A 24,303-nucleotide genomic window follows, 5' to 3' on the forward strand; every position below is an offset into this window, starting at 1 on the left:
CATGAATCCTCTTCAAAAACAATACTGTGCATTAACCAGGGACTGTTCTGACACAGCCATCGTTGAGCTGTCTGCCCCTTCTTCACTTCAAATGGGACATCAGATGACATCAGATGACATTTTACTTTCAGTCTCAGTCTCTTCAGTCTTTGTCTCTTTGTGACCAGTAGAACTCAGCCCAGACAAGGTATCACAGTATTTTAAACTCGTTATGTTATTACACAGCAGTCATATGATCCAGGATTCAGAGGATCAGGACTCAGGACAGAAATAAATCACATTTTAAACAAGCAGCGTCTTCAACCGTTTATTGATTGTTAATTATTCATTCTGAGACGTTTGTTTCTCTTATTTCCCTATTTGGTCGTCTTGGAAGTATAATTGCCCCAATGTCCAGCCATGACCTCTTCTAGAGGGCTAGGTTTAATCCAATGTGTGATATATTGTACTTGGTAGAAACAATCATAAAATAAGGATGAAGTGCGGTAGTTCTAAACCACTGCAGTGTTTTGCCTTTTGGAGTGTGTAAGATGATCCGGTTTGTTTTTTTCCAGAGAAATTTGGACACAGTTGAGTCTAATCTTTAAAACCAAGAGTGGAAGGGTTGAGTAGGGATCACTGAGAAGACATGGTTGATTTTAGGAAGGATCATCATTGTAACCGTAGTGATACAGGCAGGTTCCTCCACCTCAGTAAGTCTTCTTCTATTGTTTTGCAGTGGGATAAGATTTAGTTGTATTAAATCTGACAGTACCAAGTACCTGATGTTTTCAGATTGAAGAGGCATAAGTAAGGCAGTTTGGAAGTCAGGATTAATCGGAAGCCACCGTGGATTTGGAACAGTTGATCAAGTATTCTGAGATCCCGGAAAACTTCTTGATGAGTGAAATTGTCTCAAGGATGGAGTTTGAGTCTTTAAGGAAAATTAGTACATCATCTGCATAAAGGCTTATTTTTTCTATACTCGGATCTAGAATTTTGTAGATTATCTTGCATTTATGAGTGAAACTTGGCTGGTAGCTCTTTTTATCAGGTATTTGTTGTAGTGCTGTGTGAAGTTCCTTCCGCTGTGATTGGTGAGTCCATATCTATGACCTGTTGGTTGGTTACATTGGGTAAATCTAACTAAGGAAAACATCGATGTCAGCTTTTGTTGGATCTATATTTGGTGAGTAAAGATTCTTAAAATTCTTTAAACGTGGTATTTATTTTCCTGGGTTGTGTGTACAATTCCCTGTAGAGTTCTTCTGTCACAATGTGTCATCAGCTCGAGGCCCCGAGCCAGGATCAGTCACCCAGTGCGTTTCATAGACGCAACCCTCCTGCAGCGAAGGTGATGGTACCACATTCACTGGACTTCCTGAAGGAGTTTGCACTGTTGTTGGAGGGACACTTCAGCCCTCACCAGACTGGGGTCCGATGAACGGACCTTGGCTTCTATGGAGGACCCCGAGCCGGTGGGGCTTCTCCACATGTCGGCGGTTTAACCCCCCAATCGCAGCTTTGATTGTGGCTCCAGATGAGTCATTGAAGTCTGACCGTAAATGGAAGGTCACAGATGAGTACATCTGTACGGCCTATAACACGGAGGCACGAATTGACCGCTTGGGAAAACACCCTCTCCCACCTACTTCTCGCTCTCTCCTCCTCGTTCCAGGATGTGCAAGCGGACGATCCCATCCGTGACATCAGCGACTCGTCGCTGCAGGCCTTTGCCTCCCAGACGAGGAGGACTAGGACGCCTGATGTCGACACTGGTCCACACCCGTCATCACGTCTGGTTGGTTCAGTCACCTCTGACAGAGACAACACAGAGGGTCCTTCGCTGGGTGCCTGCAGAACCTGGGGAGCTCTTCGCTGACGCTGCACTGGAAGCTCTGGACCTCACCGCTGAGGCCAAAGATACCAGGAGGCGGCGTGCAAGCCTTCACAAGAGGGCAACCGTGTCCGGGAGTGTGGACAAGGACGTTCCCATCTGCTCCCCGCTGTCCCCTGGTATCCATTCCCCCAGGGTGGCCAACGCCAGCGGAGGGATGAGAGTAAGCGTTCGGGGGGACTTTCGTCCAACCCCTCGGAGGCCTCAGGACCCCAAGCCCATAAGCGTAAATCCTCGGGGGTACAGGGGGGGGACATGCAGTAGTATATACTGAAAGCACAATGCAAGCAGTGCTCTTTGTAATCGTGCAAAAATGTGCTATTTACATCTTTAAAGATTTACCCCAAGCCCCCCCCCCACCCATCCTACAAATAGTTGCGTTCACCCCACACTCTTTCCAACAGGTGGAGCTCTCAGCTGCAGCTGCATGTGGCTGAGGCCTGCTACTCACACCTGGCTTCGCAGGATACGAGGAGTGTAGAAATGTGGTACTTGTTGTGATGTGGACGGACGTTGTACATAGTTTTTCACAGAGTTAGAGTTATACTTAGAGTTTATAGTTATAGTTATAGTTAGAGTGGTACATACAGTTTTGTGTCATAGTTGTTGTTTCATGTTTGTTGACGACACAAAAAATATACATTTTTGAGAAATTGTGTTATCTTGGATTCTTTAAGATACTTCCATAAGTTTTGGGATTGTTTACCTCTTATATATATTTTATATATTTTAATGGACTGTGGTGGATATTATGTCAGATGTGTTCACATAAAGCGTACCTAATACTGTTTTGTATTGCTGGGTGAATAAACAAGAACGTGTATACAAGTAGGGTAAGGACTATTACAGTATAACACTATTATTGTAATTATCATTAATTTTTTAAATTAAAAAATGTTTTAAAAACATTTTTTAAAAATGACAAATGGTCACAGAGGACGCTGTGTACCTGGGCTCAGTCTCCCAGAGGAGATGTTTCTTGACTGCTTCCTCCGGGGCTCTGCGTCATCTGCTAACGTAGCTCCATGTTCATAATGCAGTGAATGGGTTTGTGGGTTTCATGTTCGTTGTCAGTGATGTTTAACCGAGGCCTTTCAGAACTGGGATATATCGTTTTCACTGGATGCTATTTTCCAGGACCTTTTGCTTGTCACACCTCTGCTGGTGCAGAGGACCTTTGGCCACAACTGCCCTCTGAGCCAAAACCAACGGGCCAGGTTTGCTGGGCTTGGAAGGGTGTCGTACGTAGCTCTGATTGAGAAGCTCAACCTTGCCTGGGGGATCTTCCACATGTCACTCCATCCCATTGACCTGCCCTCCCATGTTGTCCATTGGCCCTTGCTGGGATTGGCCAATGGCCTTGACCAAAAGCCTGTCTTTCCTCCGTCCTCATCACTTCAGCTACCCACCATCTTCTTTCACTCCTTCTCAGAAGCTTTGAACCAAAGCTTCTGAGGCTCTCCATAGCCTCGAACATATCTTCCCTGCTAGGTTCTTCCAACAAGTTCTTGATGCTTCAACCTGGAGGTGGTATTGTCCAGCGATCCTGATCAGTTGGTCACTTGACTGCCTTTACCAAGAGTGATATTCTTTAGCCACAGCACATTATTTCCAAACAGAGCGGTGTCTTCCGGATGTAGTTGTTAGCTGTGGCACTCAGTTTTGTAACTGATATTGAAGTTATCGTGCTCATCCTTCACTGGCCACATGATGACAGAGTATAAACTGGTAACAACAGGCAAAGCAAAGAAGACCCAGGTGAATTGATGAGGAGCGTGGAGAAGATTCTCCTGGAGGGTCGCATTCTGTCAGGAGACATTTGGGGGACCCACAAAGTTCTGAAACCAGATGTCCCCACCCAGAGCCACAGGTCTTTCTTCTGAGAGGTGAATAGAGAGGTGATGGAGAAAAGTTTCTTTCGTTTCACACCAGAGAAGACCCCATTGACATACAGTATATAGAAGGCTAGATGCCTCGCCGGCGCTGCTGGCCAACGCTTGTAATAAACCAACCCGTAAATCTGTTGTAAATCTGTCAAGATTTCAGCAAGTTCAGAGTAATTTTGTTTGAGCAGGTCACTCACCTTCCTATCGCCACATACAACGTATCCGAATAGAACCCTGGGGGCAAGATGTCCGCCGGTTGAACGACATTGTAGGCTCCTCTTTGAGGCATCCAGCCTTCTATATATGGTCTATGGAAGACCCCCCCTCCCAAGGGAAAAAATCACAAAGATCCTTCATCCAGCCTCCGGACCCCCACACTGTTTTCCTCAGCCCAAACAAAAGGCCACGCCAGCGGGAGTGTGAAGCATGAAGAAGGCAGTGTGGAGACAGTAAAGTCGTCTTATCATGGGACCCCAGGCAGAGAGGTTTGGAGGTTTGGTATCATAATATGGTTGAAATCTGTTCACTTCAGCAGTTTGATGTCTTAAGATAATGAAGTATTAATTGGATGTATGTATGAGTAGCTTGGAGATGAAACGTCCTTTAGACTGAAAACATGAATAAGTCAATGTTGTTAAAAAGACTCGTCATGCCGCTGACATCTCTGCTGTATCCTGCCAAGGTGAGAGTGATGGTGGAGGGAAAGCCTCTCCTCTCCTGAAGAAGCTGAGTCCTCCTTCAAACATTTCTCCTCCCCGTCCTCCTCATCCTCCCTCTCCCCTGGATAAAGTCCTGAGTAACTTAGTTCAGGTCCTAACGTCGTCAGCCTCGCAGTTTTTTGCGTTTGGTTTTGTTTTTCTCTCTTTTCATTTTTACAGACTATTAATGATTATGGAGAATGTTATTCTGGTTAAATCAACACACAGAGTCATAAATGGCCCTCGGACTGTGTTTTTGTATAAATTGTGTGTTTGACATAAATTGAGACACTGAAGAAGAGGTATACACAGAAATGAAATTTCATAGAATGATTCATACAGAAAACAAAATGTACATGTATCCACTTTAACAGTCTATACAGGTTGACTCACCATTTAATATAATGGACCTGGTTGATCACTGAAAAAGAGACAGATTTCAATGTGTGTGGTTACGAAATGTTTAAACAAACAGTCAAAACAATTAGGGAGAGGGTGTCACACTTTTACATTGACAAAAACCTTAACTGTAAAGAAACAGAGAAATTGTCTTTGGCTGTGGGAGATGTATTTGAATGTGTGACAGTCGAAATCCGTTTCAAAAAAAGAAAGAAGATCATTATAATTATTATTATTATTATTATTATATATCGGGTTCAAACGGTGAATGATTCAAAGAGTGGATGGAAAAACTGTTTTCTGTCAATACCCAGAAGGACTTGTTCATATGTGGGGATTATGATATTGACCTCTTAAATGCTAAGGCGCATTAATCAACAGAAGAAGTTGTTGATGTAATGTTTTGCATATGTCTGTTCCCAAAAATGACCAGACCAAGCAGAATAACCCTCGCACAGTGCTACTTTAATTGAGAACATTTTCACTAACATGTGGATCTCAGTGCAGTGAGAGGACTATTACCTCATGATACCAGTGACCTCCTTCATGTTTTTATAGTGTATGATGTCAGTCATAGAAGGGTAATGAATACAAACAGAAGTAAATATATGAGTTACAACAGAAGAATCAATCAATGCTGACCTGAACTAATTACTCAAAACTGGGAATCAATATATCAAGAAATGATTGTGATAAAGCTTATGATTTATTTCTTGAAATAAAAAAATATAAAAAAAAAAACTATGACAAAAACTGTCCAAAATTTAAAAAATATGATAAGAAACTAAATCACACAAACAGTCCATGGTTAAAGGGGAACTGTGTAAAAATTGACATCTCAGTCAGGTCACATTGGAACTACATCAAACACAAAAAAGGGCGGCAGTCAGGTTGCCAGGTTTGTTTCCAACTGTGTCAGCGATTAGTCTGCACCATCAGTGTCATGTGATGAATCTTACAGGATAACTATGAATTTCAACTAATCAATACATTCTAAAACAGTATTTAACATTATCTCTTCTATCCATGATCAATCAGAGACAGATCTATAACAGACACCATCACTAGTCAGATATCGTTCAATCAGAGACAGATCTATAACAGACACCATCACTAGTCTGATATCATTCAATCAGAGACAGATCTATAACAGACACCATCACTAGTCAGATATCGTTCAATCAGAGACAGATCTATAACAGACACCATCACTAGTCTGATATCATTCAATCAGACAGATCTATAACAGACACCATCACTAGTCTGATATCATTCAATCAGACAGATCTATAACAGACACCATCACTAGTCTGATATCATTCAATCAGACAGATCTATAACAGACACCATCACTAGTCTGATATCATTCATTCTTTTCATCCTGATGAGAATTCTCTCTGATTTGTGTGATGATTTGACAAACATCCAACAGAACTTCACAGTATGTTCATGGTCGTGTATGAGACCTGTGTGAATACAAATAGATAGAATATACTAGTGAATGACACTAGTGAACCGTCAACACTGGACAGGACAGGAGGACTGAGTCACCTCCGGGTCCTCCGTTTACTGGGTGTGGAGGTGGATGGTTCACGACCAGAAGCGTCATATCTAGAATCAACGTCATAGAATAAAAACAAGGAACGTTGTTGAAGAGGGATTTGACTGACAAGTAACGTTAGCTAAGTTAGCTAGTGAGTTAGATTCTCTCTAGAAAGGTCGTCATTTCTATGTGAAAATCCTTTCTATGAGTCCATCTATGAAGCATCTCCTTCTCCAATATTGGCTCTGGTATTTCTTCTTCTCTGCTCATTCTACCTCTGTTGTTCATAACTCCGGGGCTGTGAACCTGCTGCTGTAGAGACTCCAGCGTCGATCACAGAGACCGGACCTGTCTACTCACAATGCCCCTGTTGTTATTGGCTCCTACATGTAAACATAAACACACTGACGGACCCATCAAAATATATAAAATCATTTATTCACACTATATATGACTTTTTTCAGGACTTTTTTCATTCTGTGCCCCTGTGGACGTGTTATTTTTTCCACCTTTAACAAAGGGCTAATTAACGCTTACAAAAAGAAAGATCTTCCATGCAACAATTCACATATGTATATATAATGTATTATGTATATTATTATTATTATATTATTTATTATTATATATTGAACTAAAGCGACTGAATCCGAATACAAAAACAAATGCATAAACATGAGGAAGAGTAACAGTGCTCAACACAATTGTTAGAAATGGATCAAAGGCTTGAACTATCCATCAAAGTTATTTTATTGATAAAGCCAAGACCATCAGCAACATGGAGGATGGGGTTGATGATTTTCATAACTTCTTTTTTGGGATTGGATCCGATTTGGCACAAAAGATTACTGAAAGAAGTCCAATGGAAAGTGAGGCACTGGACTACTTGATTTACTGTGGAAAATAGATTTCAGAGGAAAACTCAAATTGTAACTACAAAGTGAAAGATAGCCTCTCAAAAGTATGTGTATGCCTGTTGGAGGGGCTATTGTATGGAACAATTCAGATAAATGTTTATAAATGTTTATCCATTTAAAAGAAGTTTAGAAACTTAGTGTTTGAACGGTATAAAAGGGAGGAGGCGGTAAGTGATGTAAACTGATGAGGTGATTAACGAGGGGTTAACGATGTATTGGAGTTGTCTGGGGGTGGACATGTGCATAAACTTTGCATCTTCCATCCTCTTTTCAAACTGCGTTTGTTGTTGTCTGTGTCTGTTCACTATAGGGTCATATGGTGTCCTGTGGATGTTCTTGTTATGTTGAATGTGACATTTTGTTCTCTCTCTCTTTGTGTGTGTGTGTGTGTGTGTGTGCTCCAGTCTATGACAGGTTTTCGGTTTCTTTCGGAGTCTACTTCAGTGCCATTCTGTGCCATTCTGTGCTCTCCTTCCTACCTCACATCACGATTCTTTCATCTCACCCTGTCCCTCCTTTCCCACTCTCTCGCTCCATCCACCCCTCCTCCACTTGTCCCCCACCCTTTCTTCACTCCTCCTTCTCTCTCTCTCTCTCTCCTGTAGACTGACTCCTCCATTCAGGGAACCGTCTGTTCACTGGAGAGACACTCGGACAAAAACAACAACAGAAGAAACAAAGTTACATGTCAAATTGTGTTTTTTCGTACCTGTCGTGTTTGCATTTGCCTCTTCAGAAAGCAGCAATGTTTCCATTGTATCTCCTGACTTTTGCCGGTGAGTATTTTATTCCGTTCCAGTGGTGGCGCGTGAGGTCTGTTGCCATGATTCATTCTTACCATCACGTTCTCTGCTTCTTGTCCCTCTGGTCAAAGCCTCCATCCAAGCCCACAGCCAGCTGCTGCCAGGCTCCTGCAGCTTTGAGGCCAATACCTGCGGCTACACGTCAGACACAGACTTTACCAGCTGGATGCTGCACAATGATGGTACTGTCAGTCTGTTTCATGTCTATGTTTTATCTCCAGTTTTTCATTTTGAAAATGGTTTCTGGTCAGCACATTTCCTAAACGTTACTGTGTTTTTGTCTCAGTGCAATATCACTGAAACACATCTGGTCTGCATTCATTCCAGCATCTGAGAACATCTGGAGTCCATGACATAGCACAGGCAGAAACTCATTGGGTTGGTACTGCAACTGACATGGATAAGATGTGCACGCCCATAAATACATTGTCAGACAGTTTATGTGATGTGAGCTCAAGTCTTTTTTCCACACTGATTTCTAATGAAGACAAGCAAAACCTTTCACATTCTTCACATAGGTGAAGGCCTCCGGAGAAACAGGTTAGCATCAGACGTTATGGTGATAACTTACCAATGACTATAGTCACTATTGAACTACAGGGTCATCAGATTCAAAGCTGAGCGTTATGTTGTCACTCATGCATTCCCTCATTTTAGACAGATAGATCGATTTAGATTTAGATTTATTTGTCACATGTCCCTGAAGGTCTTAACATGTTTTATTAATCATCTGTGATTAACAACACTAATCAGTCAGTCATCTCGTGATGACTCTAAATTCCATCGGAAATAGATTTTTTCACCAGCTCACTTCTCGTCGCCTCAAAACTCATAGTTTAGTTTATACATCTGACTGGAAATGAATTCTCCATCATTGTCCTTGGTGACACTCTGAGTACAGAGTTGCTCCGTTTACAGTCTGTCTGTCGTTTCAGTCTCAGTTCTACAGTCTGTCTACAGTCCCAACAATTTCTTCAATTTACTTCAGTCTCCTCTGAATCAAATTGAGTGTGAGTGTGAATGAGGAGAAGAACATCTTGAACTGGGTGAATTGAAAGGAATTCCAGTGGGACCAGTAGGAAATGACAGCGCAGGAAGAAATGCTCCGAGGCCCCTGGGGCACAAAGGAAGGTAAAAGTTTCACCAGGTTGTAGGGTCATGAGTTCAGACATAAATCCTGATGATTCACAGCAGATTTATTTTTCTACCATGAGTCGTCCGTCAAACGGTTGTTTTGTTATTTGTTCCCTGTCTGAATCCTCTGGTGCCAGCAGCTGTTCCAGTTACCTGCTGGTCCAAACACAAAGGTCCAGTTAGCTACAGCACATATCATCCCTGATTATTCGTGCTCCTCCTGTCGATGTGTTGTGGTTAAGCATGCACTTTTTCAAAGAACAATTTGTTTTACGCCCAGAGCTTCTCTTTGATTACTGACCGTTTTGGCAGTAATCAAACATAATAGTTATTTAAGTGCTAAAGTAATGACCTAAATTTTTTTCTGTTTTTAGGACATTTCATCGCTGTGGATGCAGATGTGAACAGTGACCAGAGTGATGGGCCACAAAGAGAAGCTCCTGGAATCCTGCTGAGTCCGCCTCTGGAGCAGGGCGAGTGGAGCTGTCTGAGGCTCGTCTACCAGATTACCGGCTCAGGGAGCCTGGAAGTCTTACAACGAACAGAAGGAAAGAGCTTTGACAGGCCGCTGTGGGGCAGCCAGGTTCCCTCTGACAGCTGGGTCATCTCAAGCATGGACCTGCAGAACAGCAGCGAACCTTACAGGGTAAATACACCAATGGTGACTAAAGTCCAATGTAAAAGGGTTGGTGATGTTGGTGACAGGGAAACTGACTTGAGAGTGTCCTAATGGAAGTGTTCATCCCTTGATGAGGAATGTGGACTTTGGTCAATGCGAATCAAATTATAGAGCACTAGCAAAATTTGGTTTGATATTTCAACAGAAATAAGATCAGAATCATGATCCATTATGCAGTGTTTTTAAATATACTGTTAGGATTAAAAACAGACAAAAAAGCGTGTGCAGCATCATATTTCTGTGTAACAAACACACAGTAATGAAGTGTAGAAAAGAATTAGAAAAGAAAGTAAACTAATGTACCTTTCAGTGGCGCAGCATTCATCTTCCTTTCACAGTTTAACAATGTAAGTGAAGACGACACGTTTCCTGTGACACCGAGCAGCGACAGCCTTCCTTAGATACAAGAGAAAATGTTGCATGTATTTGTTGAAAGAACAGCACTGACATTACACAGGCAAACTCAACCTGTGGCCACTATGAAGTGTGTGGAAAAACACACACTCTTACACCCCGACACATTATCCAAACAGTTTTTGGGAACAGCACAGCACATGTTTATATTTCACACGGCGGAGATGACTCTGACAGGGTTGTGACCCACAAAATGGTGTGAAATGCAGGGGCCCTTCAGCATATAAACATTATTTCAGTCCAGGCCTGGATGCTTGGAGGGATGAATGTGGGACTTTCAAGTTTACACTGACTCCTGAAAGCTTTTAGTCTAAATGAACACACACCCCTCAACGTCACTCCACTTCCTGAGCTAAAAATTAACATTGTTGTTTCAATTCAAATGCGTGAATCTATGTTTTACCTCAGACTGGGAGCTGTATCCACTGGTAGGAGTTAGCTTAATGGAGTGGTTAATTTAGTTGTTAGCTTAGTGTTAATGGAGTGGTTAGCTTAGTTGTTAGCTTAATATAGTGGTTAGCTTAGTTGTTAGCTTAATGGAGTGGTTAGCCTAGCAAAGACAGAACTGAAAACCAGCTTGATTAGCTCCCACTGCAGAAAAAGAAAAATAAAACTGAAGAAGAGTGAAATGTTGCATCAGGTTTCACTGTCCAAAGTTTTTCTAATTGCAGTTCTCTTACCTCAGGAGATGACAAAGAACTAGAACTGAGTGTTTTTATTCCAGTAAACCACCCAGTGACCTTTGACCTCTTTATTTCCCACCTTTAGTGGTATTTCCACCGGTGAAATACCACGAAAGGAAAGACGGAGGCTGTGAGTATTTCAGCCTGTTCACTGTCTGGTAACAATCAGACTTGTAATTAACATGCACTGAAAACACACACAGGAAACACACATGTTAAGATTTGTGGTTCTTGACATTTCAAAGGTTTGTGACATCATCTTCGCATGTGGTGCCATGATTTTTAAATCATTTCACAGTAAGCCTGCTCATCTCACCAGCTTTCAGAGTGAAACCATGTAGGAGTTCTTATCTAGACTGTTTCCTGAGCGCTGCATGATGTCACCCTTATGTCAGTGCATATAAGTGATCGCAAACATGTGTTGTTGATTAGATTGTCATCGAAGGTAAACCAGGACGCAGTGCTGAGAGCAGCGTGGCCATATTTGAGATCCACATCAGTCCTGGATTCTGCCTCGGTCAGTGACTTCCTTCTCTAACCACACAAAGCTGTGGGTTTTAGACCCGCTACACTCTGATCCAGCTAACTGACTTGTGCCTGACGACACAACGGACGTGTTGATAGAATTTTAAAAAGCAACACTGACACTGACAGAATGTAAGAACTTGAAAACAGATGTAAGACTCAGTCCATCTGGCACAGGTCAGTTCCTGATATATCATCTTATGTTTAGGTTTTCCTGACAGGTGGGTGTTCCTCAACATCTCGGCAATCTTGTTTTTCATAGGTTTTATGTCTGAAAATACTTTTACTTTCACTCTTAAATTGTAGCCTTGAGTTGTATTTATTTACTATTAGTTGAAATGATCTCTGATCATCATCTTTCATGGGTTTGATTCCGATCCGAAATTTCCTCCTCAAAAATGATGGTTTACCATTAGAGGTTTTATTAATGTGTTGGAGAGTTTTGTACTTTTTAATCAATCTCCTTAGTTGTTTTATATTCATATAAAGCCGGTGTTTAAGTGATTTTACAGAGGATAGGGAGTTTACTAATCTGATCCCATCTGATCCCCAGATTGTTTCAGAGAGTTTGGGCTTGTACTGAAAACGCCCTGTCTGTTCAGCCCAAGAAAGATACGGTTGTTTAAGAAATGAGAAACAACTCACTGCATCAGTTAAAGTGGAATAACCCATTTCCAGATCAACATTAGCATACAACATTAATCACTGCAGTAATTATCTAGTTAGATCCAGGGGACTTTTCTTTGGCCATGTGGTGGATAAAATGATTAAATGCAAATATAGTGACAGAATAAACATTGTTGCATGCAGATTCTTGGTCCTGTGACATCAGGGGACACAATCACATGAAGTTTTGTGTCATCAGCATAACTAGAAATAAGAGGGGGGAAATCTCAGATCAACACAACCACAATTGAGTGGTAAGAACTTTAAAGACATCTCTGCTCCTGCTGTCGTATTCTTCAGAGTGTGACTTTGAGGAGGCTCATCTGTGTGGATACAACAACCAGTGGAATGCAAATGTAAACTGGTTTGTGGGAGGAGGCGGGGGGCAGACGAACATGCTTGATGATCCCACGTTCAACAACAGGACAGGTGAGAGGCACCTTTCTTCTTCTTCATGCTCATAAAGCTGGACGCAGCAGGACGCCGTTGTCCACTCAGACTCTGGACAGACGTGCACAGCTTTAGTGCTGGAAGAAAATAATGATACATTGCTATATTGTTACACAGTTCCATATTTTGAAGACTGACTTCTAAGGTTATCAGCCAAAGGTTCAACATGGATAAAAAGATAAAAGCAGTTGAAGACTGATTTGTGGATTCGTTTGGAATTGTAATAAATCCCAATATATGACATTTTCCTTCCTGTAAAAGAGAAGGTTGTGATAGATGGAGGATTATTTTGGACCCCAGAGGTATTCGCATGTGGTCTGTATCTGGATTTAATGTCACACAGGCAAAACACTGTCGCTTCACTGTCTCATCTTTCTGTTTCCAAACTGTGATGTGGATTCCTACTCCTGCAGGTCACTTCATGTACGTGGACTCTATTTATGCCAAAACCTTCAAAGAAGTGGCCAAACTGGTGTCTCCCATGACGTTGGTGCCAATGTTCGGCTGCCTGAGTTTTCAGTACCGTCGCATTGAGGAGGGAGGGAGCCTGTTCTCCGTTTACACCCGCGACCAGCTGAGTCAGTACCAGGAGCTGTGGAGGTCGGGGCCAGAGAACCAGAGTGACTGGACTCCTGGGGAGTGGATACCTGTGCAGGTGGATCTGAGAGCTCCGTACTCTGTCCAGGTCAGTGGCATTTTCTGCTTTATACCCTGGAAGTGTCACAAAGTTTCCATTCTATCCTGATCGTCATCAGACGGGGATCTCTGACTACAATAGAATAGACTTCAATGAGGTACAATGAAGTACCCTGTGTTGTGTCTGAGAGAAACAATACTCAGACATACACATTACCCAGTCAGAGTAATCCCACATCGATAAATACGACCTCGGGTCTCAAAGCCGTTCATGATGATGACGTGTGGGTCCGTGTCCTAAAGATGTCAGAGAGGACAGGATTTGTCTGATGGTTCTCGTAGAATCGGACAACACTGACTCTAATGGTTCAAATGAACAATATGTTCCATCTTAAATGATGAAATATAGAAAATATTTGAATAGTTTCATCTCCCTTAAAAGCGTTTTTTATCTCAAATACAAAAGGACAAAGTTCAAATAGACGTTCTGCCTCATTTTCCTCCTGGATGAGGGCAACTGGCAGCAGCTTCCTTAATGTGTGTGTGTGTGTGTGTGTGTGTGTGTGTGTGTGTGTGTGTGTGTGTGTGTGTGTGTGTGTGTGTGTGCGTGTGTGTGTATGTGTGTGAGTGAGTGTGCGCACACCCTTCCAGGTGGTCTTTGAAGTGGCCTTTAACAGTCGGAGAGGCGGACGTGTTGCAGTTGATGACATTTCCTTTTCTCCAGAGTTCTGCAGCTCTGACACCGGTGAGCTGCAGCTGCAGTCACTTAGTGGGAATCTATTCGTCTTCACTCCTCATCTTCATTTTCTGCCTCGACCAGTTGGGGTGATACATGACTCAGTCTGGGTGAAACTCTAATACTTCAAAAGTCGTATTTTTTTAGAAGAATGAATGGACCACGGTAACGTTCTGGCCATGGACGTGAGTTTGGTTTCAAAATGTTCTTGATCTGTTTAAGTGATCTACAGTTCGGTACGGTACATCGATCTGTCAGTTTAAACACTGAAGTCACAAATCCATCCGCTGAGGATCAGTCCTACTGGGACCGTGTCGTGACTGCACCGACTCCACTGTCGTCGTCATAGTTTATATCGTCATCGGGTGGGGTGGGTACGTGCACCCACGCCCCCCCCCAGAAATCTGACACCTATGAGGAGAGGAGACAGGTGCACTTGACAAATCCATGTTCATTGTCTCACAAATCTTGTAAAGAGCATGTTCACTGAGGCAACGACAGATATCAACCCTGCTCCCACACGTTCTGTCCACAGAGCCGACCTTTGATCCCGCCATCGCCAGCTGTGACTTTGAGTCAGGACTCTGCCACTACAGCTGGGACGAGGTGACGGGCTCGTCCTGGAGGAGAGTGTCTGTGAAGCCCAACATATTTAGGAACGGAGACCACACAACTGGAGCAGGTACAAGAGCAGATTTTATTGTCATTTGAACCCACTTAAATAAATGTGTCTTCATCAACAACACACTCATGGCGGATGATTTGATTTGTAGCTCTGGAGATGAATTGCATCTTTTAACCATAGTTCTCCTTTCACTGGGCATTCATACTGAATTTGGAAAAGGGATGAAACAGCTGATATGTTGTGAGCGTTTTCGGTGCACAACTTTAACTGACAGTGAAGCTTTTTGGTGCAAATGGGTTGAAGTCAAGACAACTCTCAGCAAACTGACTACTCTAACAGACCCAACATCCACATGAGCAGCTCTTAGCAGTGAGGGAGAGGAACAACTTCCTGTTACAGGCACAGAAACCTTGGCGTGTGGATGGCCTTCTGCCTCGAGCAGTTTGGGGTGAAGAGCTGTGTTGCTGCTGGGAGAGACACAAGTAAAGAGACCTGTGCTGTGTCTCAAATCTCCTGCTTCTCTACTTAAACTTAGTATTTTGAGTACGTACTAAGTACATTCAAACTGAATGAGTGTGTGAAAATGTAATGTACTACAAACACTCAACTGGTTCACCCATCCATGGCCACTTTCACCCTCAACATCCTCCATCTTAGTGACATGACGACGTCACCACGGTGATATCACCTACCGATGGAACCCAGGCCAATGCTAACGTTAGCTTGCTGGTAAACCACAGAACACTTTCAGACACTGACGTTGTGGATATGTTTGATGATGGTGTGTGGTTCACATTGGTTCTTGTGTGTGATAATTGTCGTCTTCACTGTAAACTGAGGGTCAAGATGTGAGGTCAGAGGTCAATGTGTTGTAAACATTCACAGAGTGTGTCAATAGTAAGTTTCATGTTCATGTCATTTCTGGTCAGTGTGGATTCTGGTGTTGATTTGAGACTGTTGTACCTTGTTGACATTTGCTCCCGTCGTAGTAGTGTCATAGTGGTGTACAAAGAAGAGTACCAACTGAAGAAAGAGATCGGGGACACAGCATCAGATTAATCCCAGTTCTTAATGCGGTAACGATGTCGATCAAACACGTAGAGGTTGAAACAGGAGAGCAGACGGTTTAGAAGAGGATTTACAAGACCTTAAAACTCTTGTCTCCTCACAGGATCGTTCTTGTTGGCTGACTCACGACTGAGCCCACGTGATGGCTACGTCAGCCGCCTGCTCAGTCCCACTCTGCCAGGCAACATGAAGTTCTGCCTCCGATTTTATTTCTCTCTCCGCGGTGAGCGCACCCAAACATTGGACAGTTTTTGTTTTACTGGGAAGGTTTGGCGTCTGCCCTGTACTGCCACAGGAAACCTCTGGTTACTGCAGGTTTCAACCAGACGGACCGGGCCCTGGCCGTGTATCTGCAGCAGAGCAGCAGCTGGGAGCCCATCTGGACTCAGGGGGAGAAGTCGAGGGGGATCTGGATGGCTGCCGATGTGACCGTCCAGACGTCACAGCCTGCCCAGGTCGGATGAGACAACAGGTCGACGTAGATCAAGCTGAGACGAATGTATGGATGAATAAATAATGGGATAAAGAACAGGAGAGGAAAGAAAGAAAGAAAGAGAGAAAGAAAGAAAGAAGGAAGAGAAAGAAAGAAAGAAAGAAAGAAAGAATTACAATATTCATTAACATATGAACACCAGGAGTTCCCAGATTATTCCGTCGGCATTACTAAAATGTGGGCACTGGGTCATTTTCAGCCAGGTATTTGTCACCAGGACAATTTACCTCCAACCTCATACATTTTACAAACACACACACACACACACACACACACACACACACACACACACACACACACACACACACACACACACACACACACACACAGAAGAGAGAAGAAAAGAGGGAGAGGAGCCAGTAATGGAACATGGGAAACAATTAAACAACAAAGACACAGACAGAGGGATGAAAGGAAGGAAAACGGAGGGAATCAACAGAAACGACAGTTTCAGGAAGCAGCTGCTGCCAGACAACAAGCATGGAGAGGAACTAGTTCCATCATTTCATTACAAAATGAACACAACTCTCACCAGTAATTAGTTGTTACTGTGATTTATTACAGTTTCTTATGGAAATAGTCATGATTGCAAATTTTAATCACGGCTGAATATTTTCTGAAAAAAAAAACAACAAAAGACAAAATGCATTCTACTGAAGTTAGTTCAAGTGTTGGGTGCTGCTGCAGGTTTGAACACAGACTCATCTCTATGTGTGAAACGGCTGTAAACATTCATACAAACTTTAGAAAAGTCACCAAAAAGTAATGAAATCATTCATTCTGTCCCATTTTAATACGTCTGACACCGACAAAGAAGCTGTGAGACGATGATGTCGTGTCCGTTCTGTTCACCTTTGCGGTTCAGGTGGTTTTCATGAGCACCTGCAGGAGCCTCTGGAACTGTGGCTCTGTGGGTCTGGATGACATCACCATGAGCTTTGGAGACTGTGAGCTGACGGCTGGTAAAAAACAGAAACAACAGCATCTGTGTTACACTTCGGTCCATTCTGCTTGAATCCATTGAATTCGGTCCATGCTGTTGACGGTTCTTCTGTAGAACGGCATCAGACTGCAGGAGGTGTCAGCACTTCATCTGACAACCATCCCTCCTCACTCAACATCACAGAGGGAAACAGATTTTGTTCATCGGAATCAATGTAAACAGTAAATGTGAATCAAAAAGTCAGATTTTCAGCTGATTTCTTATGTCCTGATGCTGACAATCGGTCATCAAACATCTATGGCTATCGGTGGATGGAGTTTCATGTTCAGATGATTCCGGCCTTCTGTGTGAACATTCAACGTGACGTAATGCATCCAGTGAGCCAACATGAATTGTCTGATGTCGAGATGAGGTTCTATTCTATTCTATTCATTTCCCATTTCAGGACCGTTGTCGATGCCCCGTCCAGGACACTGTGACTTTGAAGCCGGTCTGTGTGGTTACGTTCAGGACAAGCAGAGCGACGCGTCTGACTGGGAGAGGAGGAGAGGACCGACCCCAACCTCCTACACCGGGCCCAGAGGCGATCACACCACTGGACTTGGTGAGCGTCCATCACCATGTCAGCTGACAACATCATGTGAAATGTCACACAGTCTGACTTGTCACAGTAAGGCAGTAAATGATGTGAAGGAAGGCACGAAAAGAAGGAGAAAGGAGAAAGAACAGCTCAAGTTCATTAATGGCAATGGATCCTTTGTTATTAGATACTATTGAATTAGAACGTCACAGCATCATGAAATGACAAAAAAATGTTTTTTTTTTCATAACAGATACCCACGTTGATAATCCAGAACACACTGACTGCACTAAATGCATGAATGGAAGCAAATTTCCATTAGTTAATGTAAGTTGCAGCTGTTTCATAAGAAGATAGTGATGTACGTAAACCAACTGAACAGAATGTGAGTGAAACACCAGCTTCTTTGTGAGCAGTATTTCTACAAAATGAAAATGACAGTCCCTGGAAGTCAATAACAAACTTATTCTGTGATGGATTTGGTTGAGGAAATGCGTGCGGCAGAATTACTGACCGTACCTTTAAATGCACAGGTGAACTCAGATCACCAGCTTAGTTTAGTGTCAGCAGGATGACAACCAACTGACGCGGTGACACGCCAGCGGAGTGTCAGTTAGCATTCCCGACATGGTTTGGGCACATGAGGCTAAGCTGACCTGACTTCAGCTCCTGCTGACTGCACAGACCTCCAGACATGTGTTTATTATTCATTCTTCTTTTCTCATACAAAATGTGAACTACTTCACTGTGAAATGTTTGACACACATTCAACACGTTGAGCTGGTTGATTCTTCTGTTCAGAAATGTGTCATATCTAGTTGACGTTGGCAGGATACTACCTGCACATGGAGGCGTCGCTCCTGCTCCCCCGGACAAAGCGTCCGCCTGCTGTCTCCGCCTGTCAGGGGCACCAGGGGGCCTCAGTGTCTTCGCTTCCACTACCACATGTACGGCTCGGGCATCGGCCAGCTCAGTGTTCACCTGGACAACGGTGGCGATGATGTGTTGCTGTGGCAACGGAATGGCGAGCAAAGCCTGGCGTGGCTGAGGGCCACGGTGGAGTACCAGAGCGACAGCCAACATCAGGCAAGAGACAACAACACCCCTCCTAAAGTCAACGGTTCAAGGGTTGTTGTTCCTCTCAGACATTCATCATGACACATGTAATCTTCACATACTGTACTTCTATTGTTGTGGCCTCATTGCCCCTGTTGTGGAACACATCAGAAAGACTGATCTGCTGACCCCGTGACCTTTGTCTGGCACCAAGGCCACATTTCCCTCTTTTTGGACTTTACAGAACGAATGAAAACATGGCATGAACCACATCTTACATGTTTTTCTTTGTCACCTGGTTCCTGGTTCCAGATTGTGTTTGAAGCAGTCAGGGGTTCATCAGTGAGAGTGACATCGCTATCGATGACATCATCTTGGAGGGAGGCCCGTGCCCAGGTACACAGTATATTCCACATCCACGCCGCTGAAGGTTCAGCTTCCTTCAAAGAACACAAACGGTAGATGAATGGTTGTGATGACTGTAGCAGCTCCTGTCTCTGTCCACAGCATCTGGAGCGACGTCAACCGTGGGAACCTCCAACGATGTTGAGTAGAGGAGCAAACAGCTGCGTAGGATGCATGAACTCTTTTCTGATGACTGATGTCCTTGCTCATACTTGACATCATGTGGGTAAGAGAGGTTTGTCTCCATGGAAACGCCAACCAGTGGCATCACAGTCCACATTTCTGCCCAAGCTGTAGTGGCAGACTGGCATTAGATTAATGCTCATTGCTCAAATAAAAACAGGTATTCCACAGAACTCTGTCTGGGTCAGTGCTCTTTTCTGATTGGCTGTGTTAAACTGTTAAATACACACGTAGTCCGGCTTATAGCTTTTTCACATCCATCCGTGGCACAACCTGACAACATTAAACAGAGCACGGTAACAACAACTGGACATTTGAGGAGGAAAACAAGCACCTGACATGAGTTAGAGCTGGATAACACATGAACACATGAATGAATGATCCTGTTTGTGTCTGTGGCTGATGACCATGGTGCATGTGGGTTCACCAACAGGTACTGACCTGTAGTTCAGACATACGTACGTACGACCTTGATCTGGTGGCCAAGGATGAAAATCCGGATGTAACTAATAAGTCAGATGTCTTATTAAACAAACTGTGGAGACTTCCAGGTTCCCTGGAGGAGAGGACCAGAATCATCCATGAAGCCTCAGTAAAGTGGACCTTCAGACAGACACACAGCTGCCAGCAGGACCATGTTTCCTAAAAACAGGAATAGTATTGTAGACAAGGTATGTTTGAAGTCCCAGGTCAGCTTGGGTGATAATTTAAATCTACAACGTCAAATTATTAACAGAGCACTGACAAATCAACAAGACAGAAACAAATATAGTATCTAATGGACCTTTGATGCTTTTTTTCCATGCTCGGGGACGTGACATTTTTTGCAAACTATTTATATATATATTATACACTATTTCATGTAGGATTTCTGTGCAAAGAAAAAGACCTAAAACATAAAATGTTCAACTGAAAAGTAATAACTACGTCTTTCATCGATATCGTTCTTGTTTTTCTTTACCAGATCGATGTATTTTATTCCATGTCTTTGTCATGTAGGTGAAAGACAATGAAATTATGAGACTATGAAACTATGAGTTGTTACAACCTTTACTACTGAAGTCAAACATGACGTTCCCAGAGTGTCATATTTAAAAAATAAGATTTGAAAGACATAATCTGAATGAACTACAAACTGATTTGGGTCAAAGGTCATTTGGCAGCTGATCTGTTCTTCAGAACAGATTTAAACAGAACAGTTTAGAACTGTCTCTCACACACACACACACACACACACACACACACACACACACACACACACACACACACACACACACACACACACACACACACACACACACACACACACACACACACACACACAAAGACTGCAGTGTGAGTAAAGATAAAACCAATATATTCAGATTTATTTAAAGCACATTCATTCACTGTACATTTCAATGAAAAAGAGTTGAAGTCAAAGTTCCATTTGGTCCCACAGATGTCTACATGATACACGTCCCGTCATTCAGGTACTTCATGGACTCCATCTGCTGCGTCATTGCTAGAACTTCCTGAAATCCGGTGCTGAGCCCAGACATGTGCTGGAAATACGCTTCCTTCTCCACCTGAACCGACAGGTTGTTCACGCCAGCATCCTTCAAGACGGCCGTCACCTGCAAACGGAGGAGAATCCCGTCACAACCGCGATCCTCCTGGGACGTGTGCGTCCTCCACCTTCACCGACCTGCTGTACGATCCGCTGCTCCACCACGTCGGACATCACCTGGAGGTGGATGGTCCCTGCGACCACGTTGGCCGAATGTCTCCAGAAATGAGGGTCTCTGTACGACACGACTCCTTCGATCTTCTCAATCTGGAAGGTCAATCAGGAGAAGGACTCTGTTATCAGCCGTCGTCAGCTGGATTTTAGATTTACAGCACATTCACAGTTACAAACATGACACGTTATATCAGCTGATTTATGTCTGCAGTGACTCTCTCACCTTTTCCAGCGCATTGTTCAGGTCCTTCTCCTGCTCTGGAGGAGTTCGCAAAAGAAGAACCTCACAAGCGTCCTTGATCAGAGGAATGACGCTGAGGAAAATGAGTGTGGCGATGAAGAGAGAGCAGATGGGGTCAGCGATCAACCACCCGAATTGACGGATGAGGACAGTGGAGATGATCACGCCCACGCTGCCCAGTGTGTCGGCCAGGACGTGGAGGAACACGCCTGCAAGGAAGGAAGGAAGGAAGAAAAGACGGAAGGAAGGAAGGAATGAAGGAAGGGGTCAGTTCTACCAGCTGCTGCATCCCGTCTATGCACCGACCCAACAACACACCTCTCATGTTCGCGTTCATGCCTCCAGCTCCTGAGCTGTGGGAATGGCCGTGACCTCCGTGAGAGTGCCCGTGACCTCCGTGACCTCCGTGAGAGTGGCCGTGGCCGTGACCTCCGTGGCCGTGCTCGCTGTGGGAGTGGCCGTGGTGGGAGTGGCCGTGATCGTGTGACGGGCAGGTTTTGCCGCCGTGAGAATGAGCGTGACTGAAAGCGCAGATGCCCACCAGGTTGACCAGTAACCCCCCCACAGACACAGGCTGCAGCAGGAGAGAGTCAGAGAACCCTCAGCATCCTTCATATCAGACATTTGTTTTCAACTCAGAGACAAAACTCAGCTGCTACATAAGAGTTACAAGTTACACTGACTGGTTCTCCTCAGAGCCTGTGGGATGAGGTGTTCCTCCAAACCAGAAACCATACCGAAGTATGAACAGTAGAACGTCAGCTGGTCTGGAACGTTAAACCCCAGTAGAGGAGAAGACAACACTCACAGTCAGCATGTCTGTGTTGATGTTAGGAGGGTCCACCAAACGGGTGACCGACTCCACAAAGACAAAGAAGGCGATGACCATCAGGAACAGCCCGTTGATGAACCCAGAGAGGATTTCAACACGACCGTACCTGGAAAAAAAAGAAGAAGAAGAAGAAGACGATGAAGATGCATTCACTGGGCGAATGACGGACAGCTGCTGAGGGTTTTCATGGGCTCGTCATCACCCGTAGGAGAAGATCCGGGTCGCTTTCCAGCGGGTCATCAGGGCAGCGAACAGGCCGAGGACGAGAGCCGAGCAGTCGAACAGCATGTGGAAGCCGTCGGAGATCAGTCCCAGGCTGTTGGTCCAAACACCGTAGAACAGCTCCACAAAGGTGAACGCCTGAAACACACCGACCGCATGAACATCTACAAACACATTTCTACTCGTTGTCCATCGTTAACGCCCTCAAGGTGAACCTCTGTCTCCACTAATCAACACTCGGCCAGCAGAAAAGCCCTCCACTTCCTGTCTATAATAACAAGAACAGCTCTTTCTTTCATTTTCAAGACTCTTATTTTGAAACTATGGACCCAGATTCCTGGACTTTCCTGAAATGAGTAAAGATGGCTGCATTTGAAGTCACACGTATGACATGGATGACCATGACTCCTACGTACCAGGTTGAGACACAGGAAGTAGAAGATCTGTCTGGAGTCGTACTCCTCCAGAATCTGTTTCAGTGAATCTTTGATGAAGCGGGGGAGGGACTGGGACGTGTGCTGCAGAGCGTCACCCATGAAGTTGTACAACGGAGTTCCTTCAGGTGAGTACCCCACCAACGTGCCCTTCTGACCTTTCTTTGACGGAGTTGACAGAATAGTGGACGCTGAAAAAAACAGAGGAAGGATTCACGGTCTGAGGAGTGTGTGTAGAAGCCGTCCACTGGTGAACGTGGACCTTCCCGTCAGTCGGTGCTGCGGTGTGTTTCAGCAGCGTCTCCCCGCTAACGACAGGATTCATTCTATTTCTGTCTCAGTCAATTTCCACAGAGCAGATAGAACACAGAAAATCCAGTCGATTTTCAAAATAAAACACAACCATCAATCCTCATCATCAACCAGGTACCTCTGATCAGACTATTCTCGTAGAAACCAACATTCACATACACAAGCTCTTGGAAGCTCCACTGATCATCCCAGAGTCTTTCTGAAACGTTGGTGGGAAACCATATGGATCAATTCTGTCTCTTTCTATCTCTATGAATGGAACTGATTTATTTTCATTATCATACTTGTATAATAAGTACAACTGTACTTATTATAAAGTAGATCCTATATCCATGTGAACATTTATGAACAGATTTTTTCAACATGGAAACATAATAGACTTAGACTTATAAATGTGACAAAGTGGAGTTGGAGTTTTGAATCTCAGGGAGGTGTGACTGTGGTTCCCACTGTGCACAGCAGGGGGCAGTTGTGCAGCTGTTTTTCTTTTTTTATCGTAAGCATTTATGCTGGTATTATCCATCAACTTATTGGTCAAGTTAGTCTCTATGACAAGAAACGACAGTTCGACACATTGGGGACATTGGGACATTTTTTAAACATGTGCCGCTCTCAGTTACTCACCACATGATGAAGAATACTGCACTGACGATCACTCCTCCCGACAGCACATGCTCCGTGCTGATCTGCGGGGAGGTTTTGCTCATCGAGCGCAGCTGGTCGGTCAGCGGGTGGGTCCAGAAGTTGGCCAGCAGCACAGCGCTGAGGAGGAGAGCCGTGCCGCCGTAGCGAGCGCACCTCAGTGTCTCCATCTTTGCGCTGCAGACAGCGTCCACATAAAACTCGAGGATCATCACGGAAAAGACAATCATCCCAAAAGGCAGGATGAGGGCCGACCACGAGTCCACTTCACTCTGGAGAGGACGAGGAGGAGACACCAGTCAGTGAAAGGAAGGAGACCTGAGAGAATGTTCCCCTCTGAGGGGACAATCAAGGCTGATCTCATTATCAACCGTTTAAGACGATGGATCGATATTTGAACTTGTTTTGTCGTCACATCAGCCAAGCAGAACAAGATAACATGAGTTTAACTTGGTGTAATGATTTCCTGTTTGTCTCTTATGTGACACTACAGGTACGTGTG

General features: G+C 44.0%; 2 protein-coding genes across 2 annotated transcripts; one reads left to right on the forward strand and one right to left on the reverse strand.

Moving 5' to 3' along the window:
• The first annotated feature begins 1,336 nt into the window (after window positions 1–1,336).
• On the forward strand, window positions 1,337–19,361 carry LOC144742099 (MAM domain-containing protein 2-like). Its single transcript, XM_078624596.1, is given in 19 exon segments — window positions 1,337–1,414; window positions 1,658–1,757; window positions 1,840–1,995; window positions 8,191–8,301; window positions 9,628–9,899; window positions 11,462–11,546; window positions 12,521–12,649; window positions 13,084–13,355; window positions 13,958–14,051; window positions 14,578–14,724; window positions 15,839–15,958; window positions 16,051–16,190; window positions 17,094–17,190; window positions 17,617–17,775; window positions 18,583–18,617; window positions 18,619–18,837; window positions 19,120–19,153; window positions 19,156–19,203; window positions 19,315–19,361. Coding segments are annotated over 19 exon segments (2,343 nt in total).
• A 1,479-nt stretch (window positions 19,362–20,840) lies between these two features.
• Window positions 20,841–24,067, reverse strand: LOC144742097 (proton-coupled zinc antiporter SLC30A5-like). The gene is made up of 9 exons (XM_078624594.1): window positions 23,787–24,067; window positions 23,459–23,460; window positions 22,830–23,038; window positions 22,394–22,551; window positions 22,168–22,297; window positions 21,678–21,933; window positions 21,342–21,568; window positions 21,083–21,211; window positions 20,841–21,011 (listed from the first exon to the last, which is right to left on the reverse strand). The coding sequence occupies exons 1-9, from the start codon at window positions 24,029–24,031 to the stop codon at window positions 20,841–20,843; spliced, it is 1,527 nt and encodes a 508-aa protein (XP_078480720.1). The 5' UTR covers window positions 24,032–24,067.
• Window positions 24,068–24,303: the final 236 nt, after the last annotated feature.

The sequence above is a fragment of the Lampetra planeri genome, unplaced genomic scaffold (genome assembly GCF_965212315.1).
Source record: "Lampetra planeri unplaced genomic scaffold, kcLamPlan1.2.h2 scaffold_854, whole genome shotgun sequence".
Lineage (NCBI taxonomy): Eukaryota > Metazoa > Chordata > Hyperoartia > Petromyzontiformes > Petromyzontidae > Lampetra > Lampetra planeri.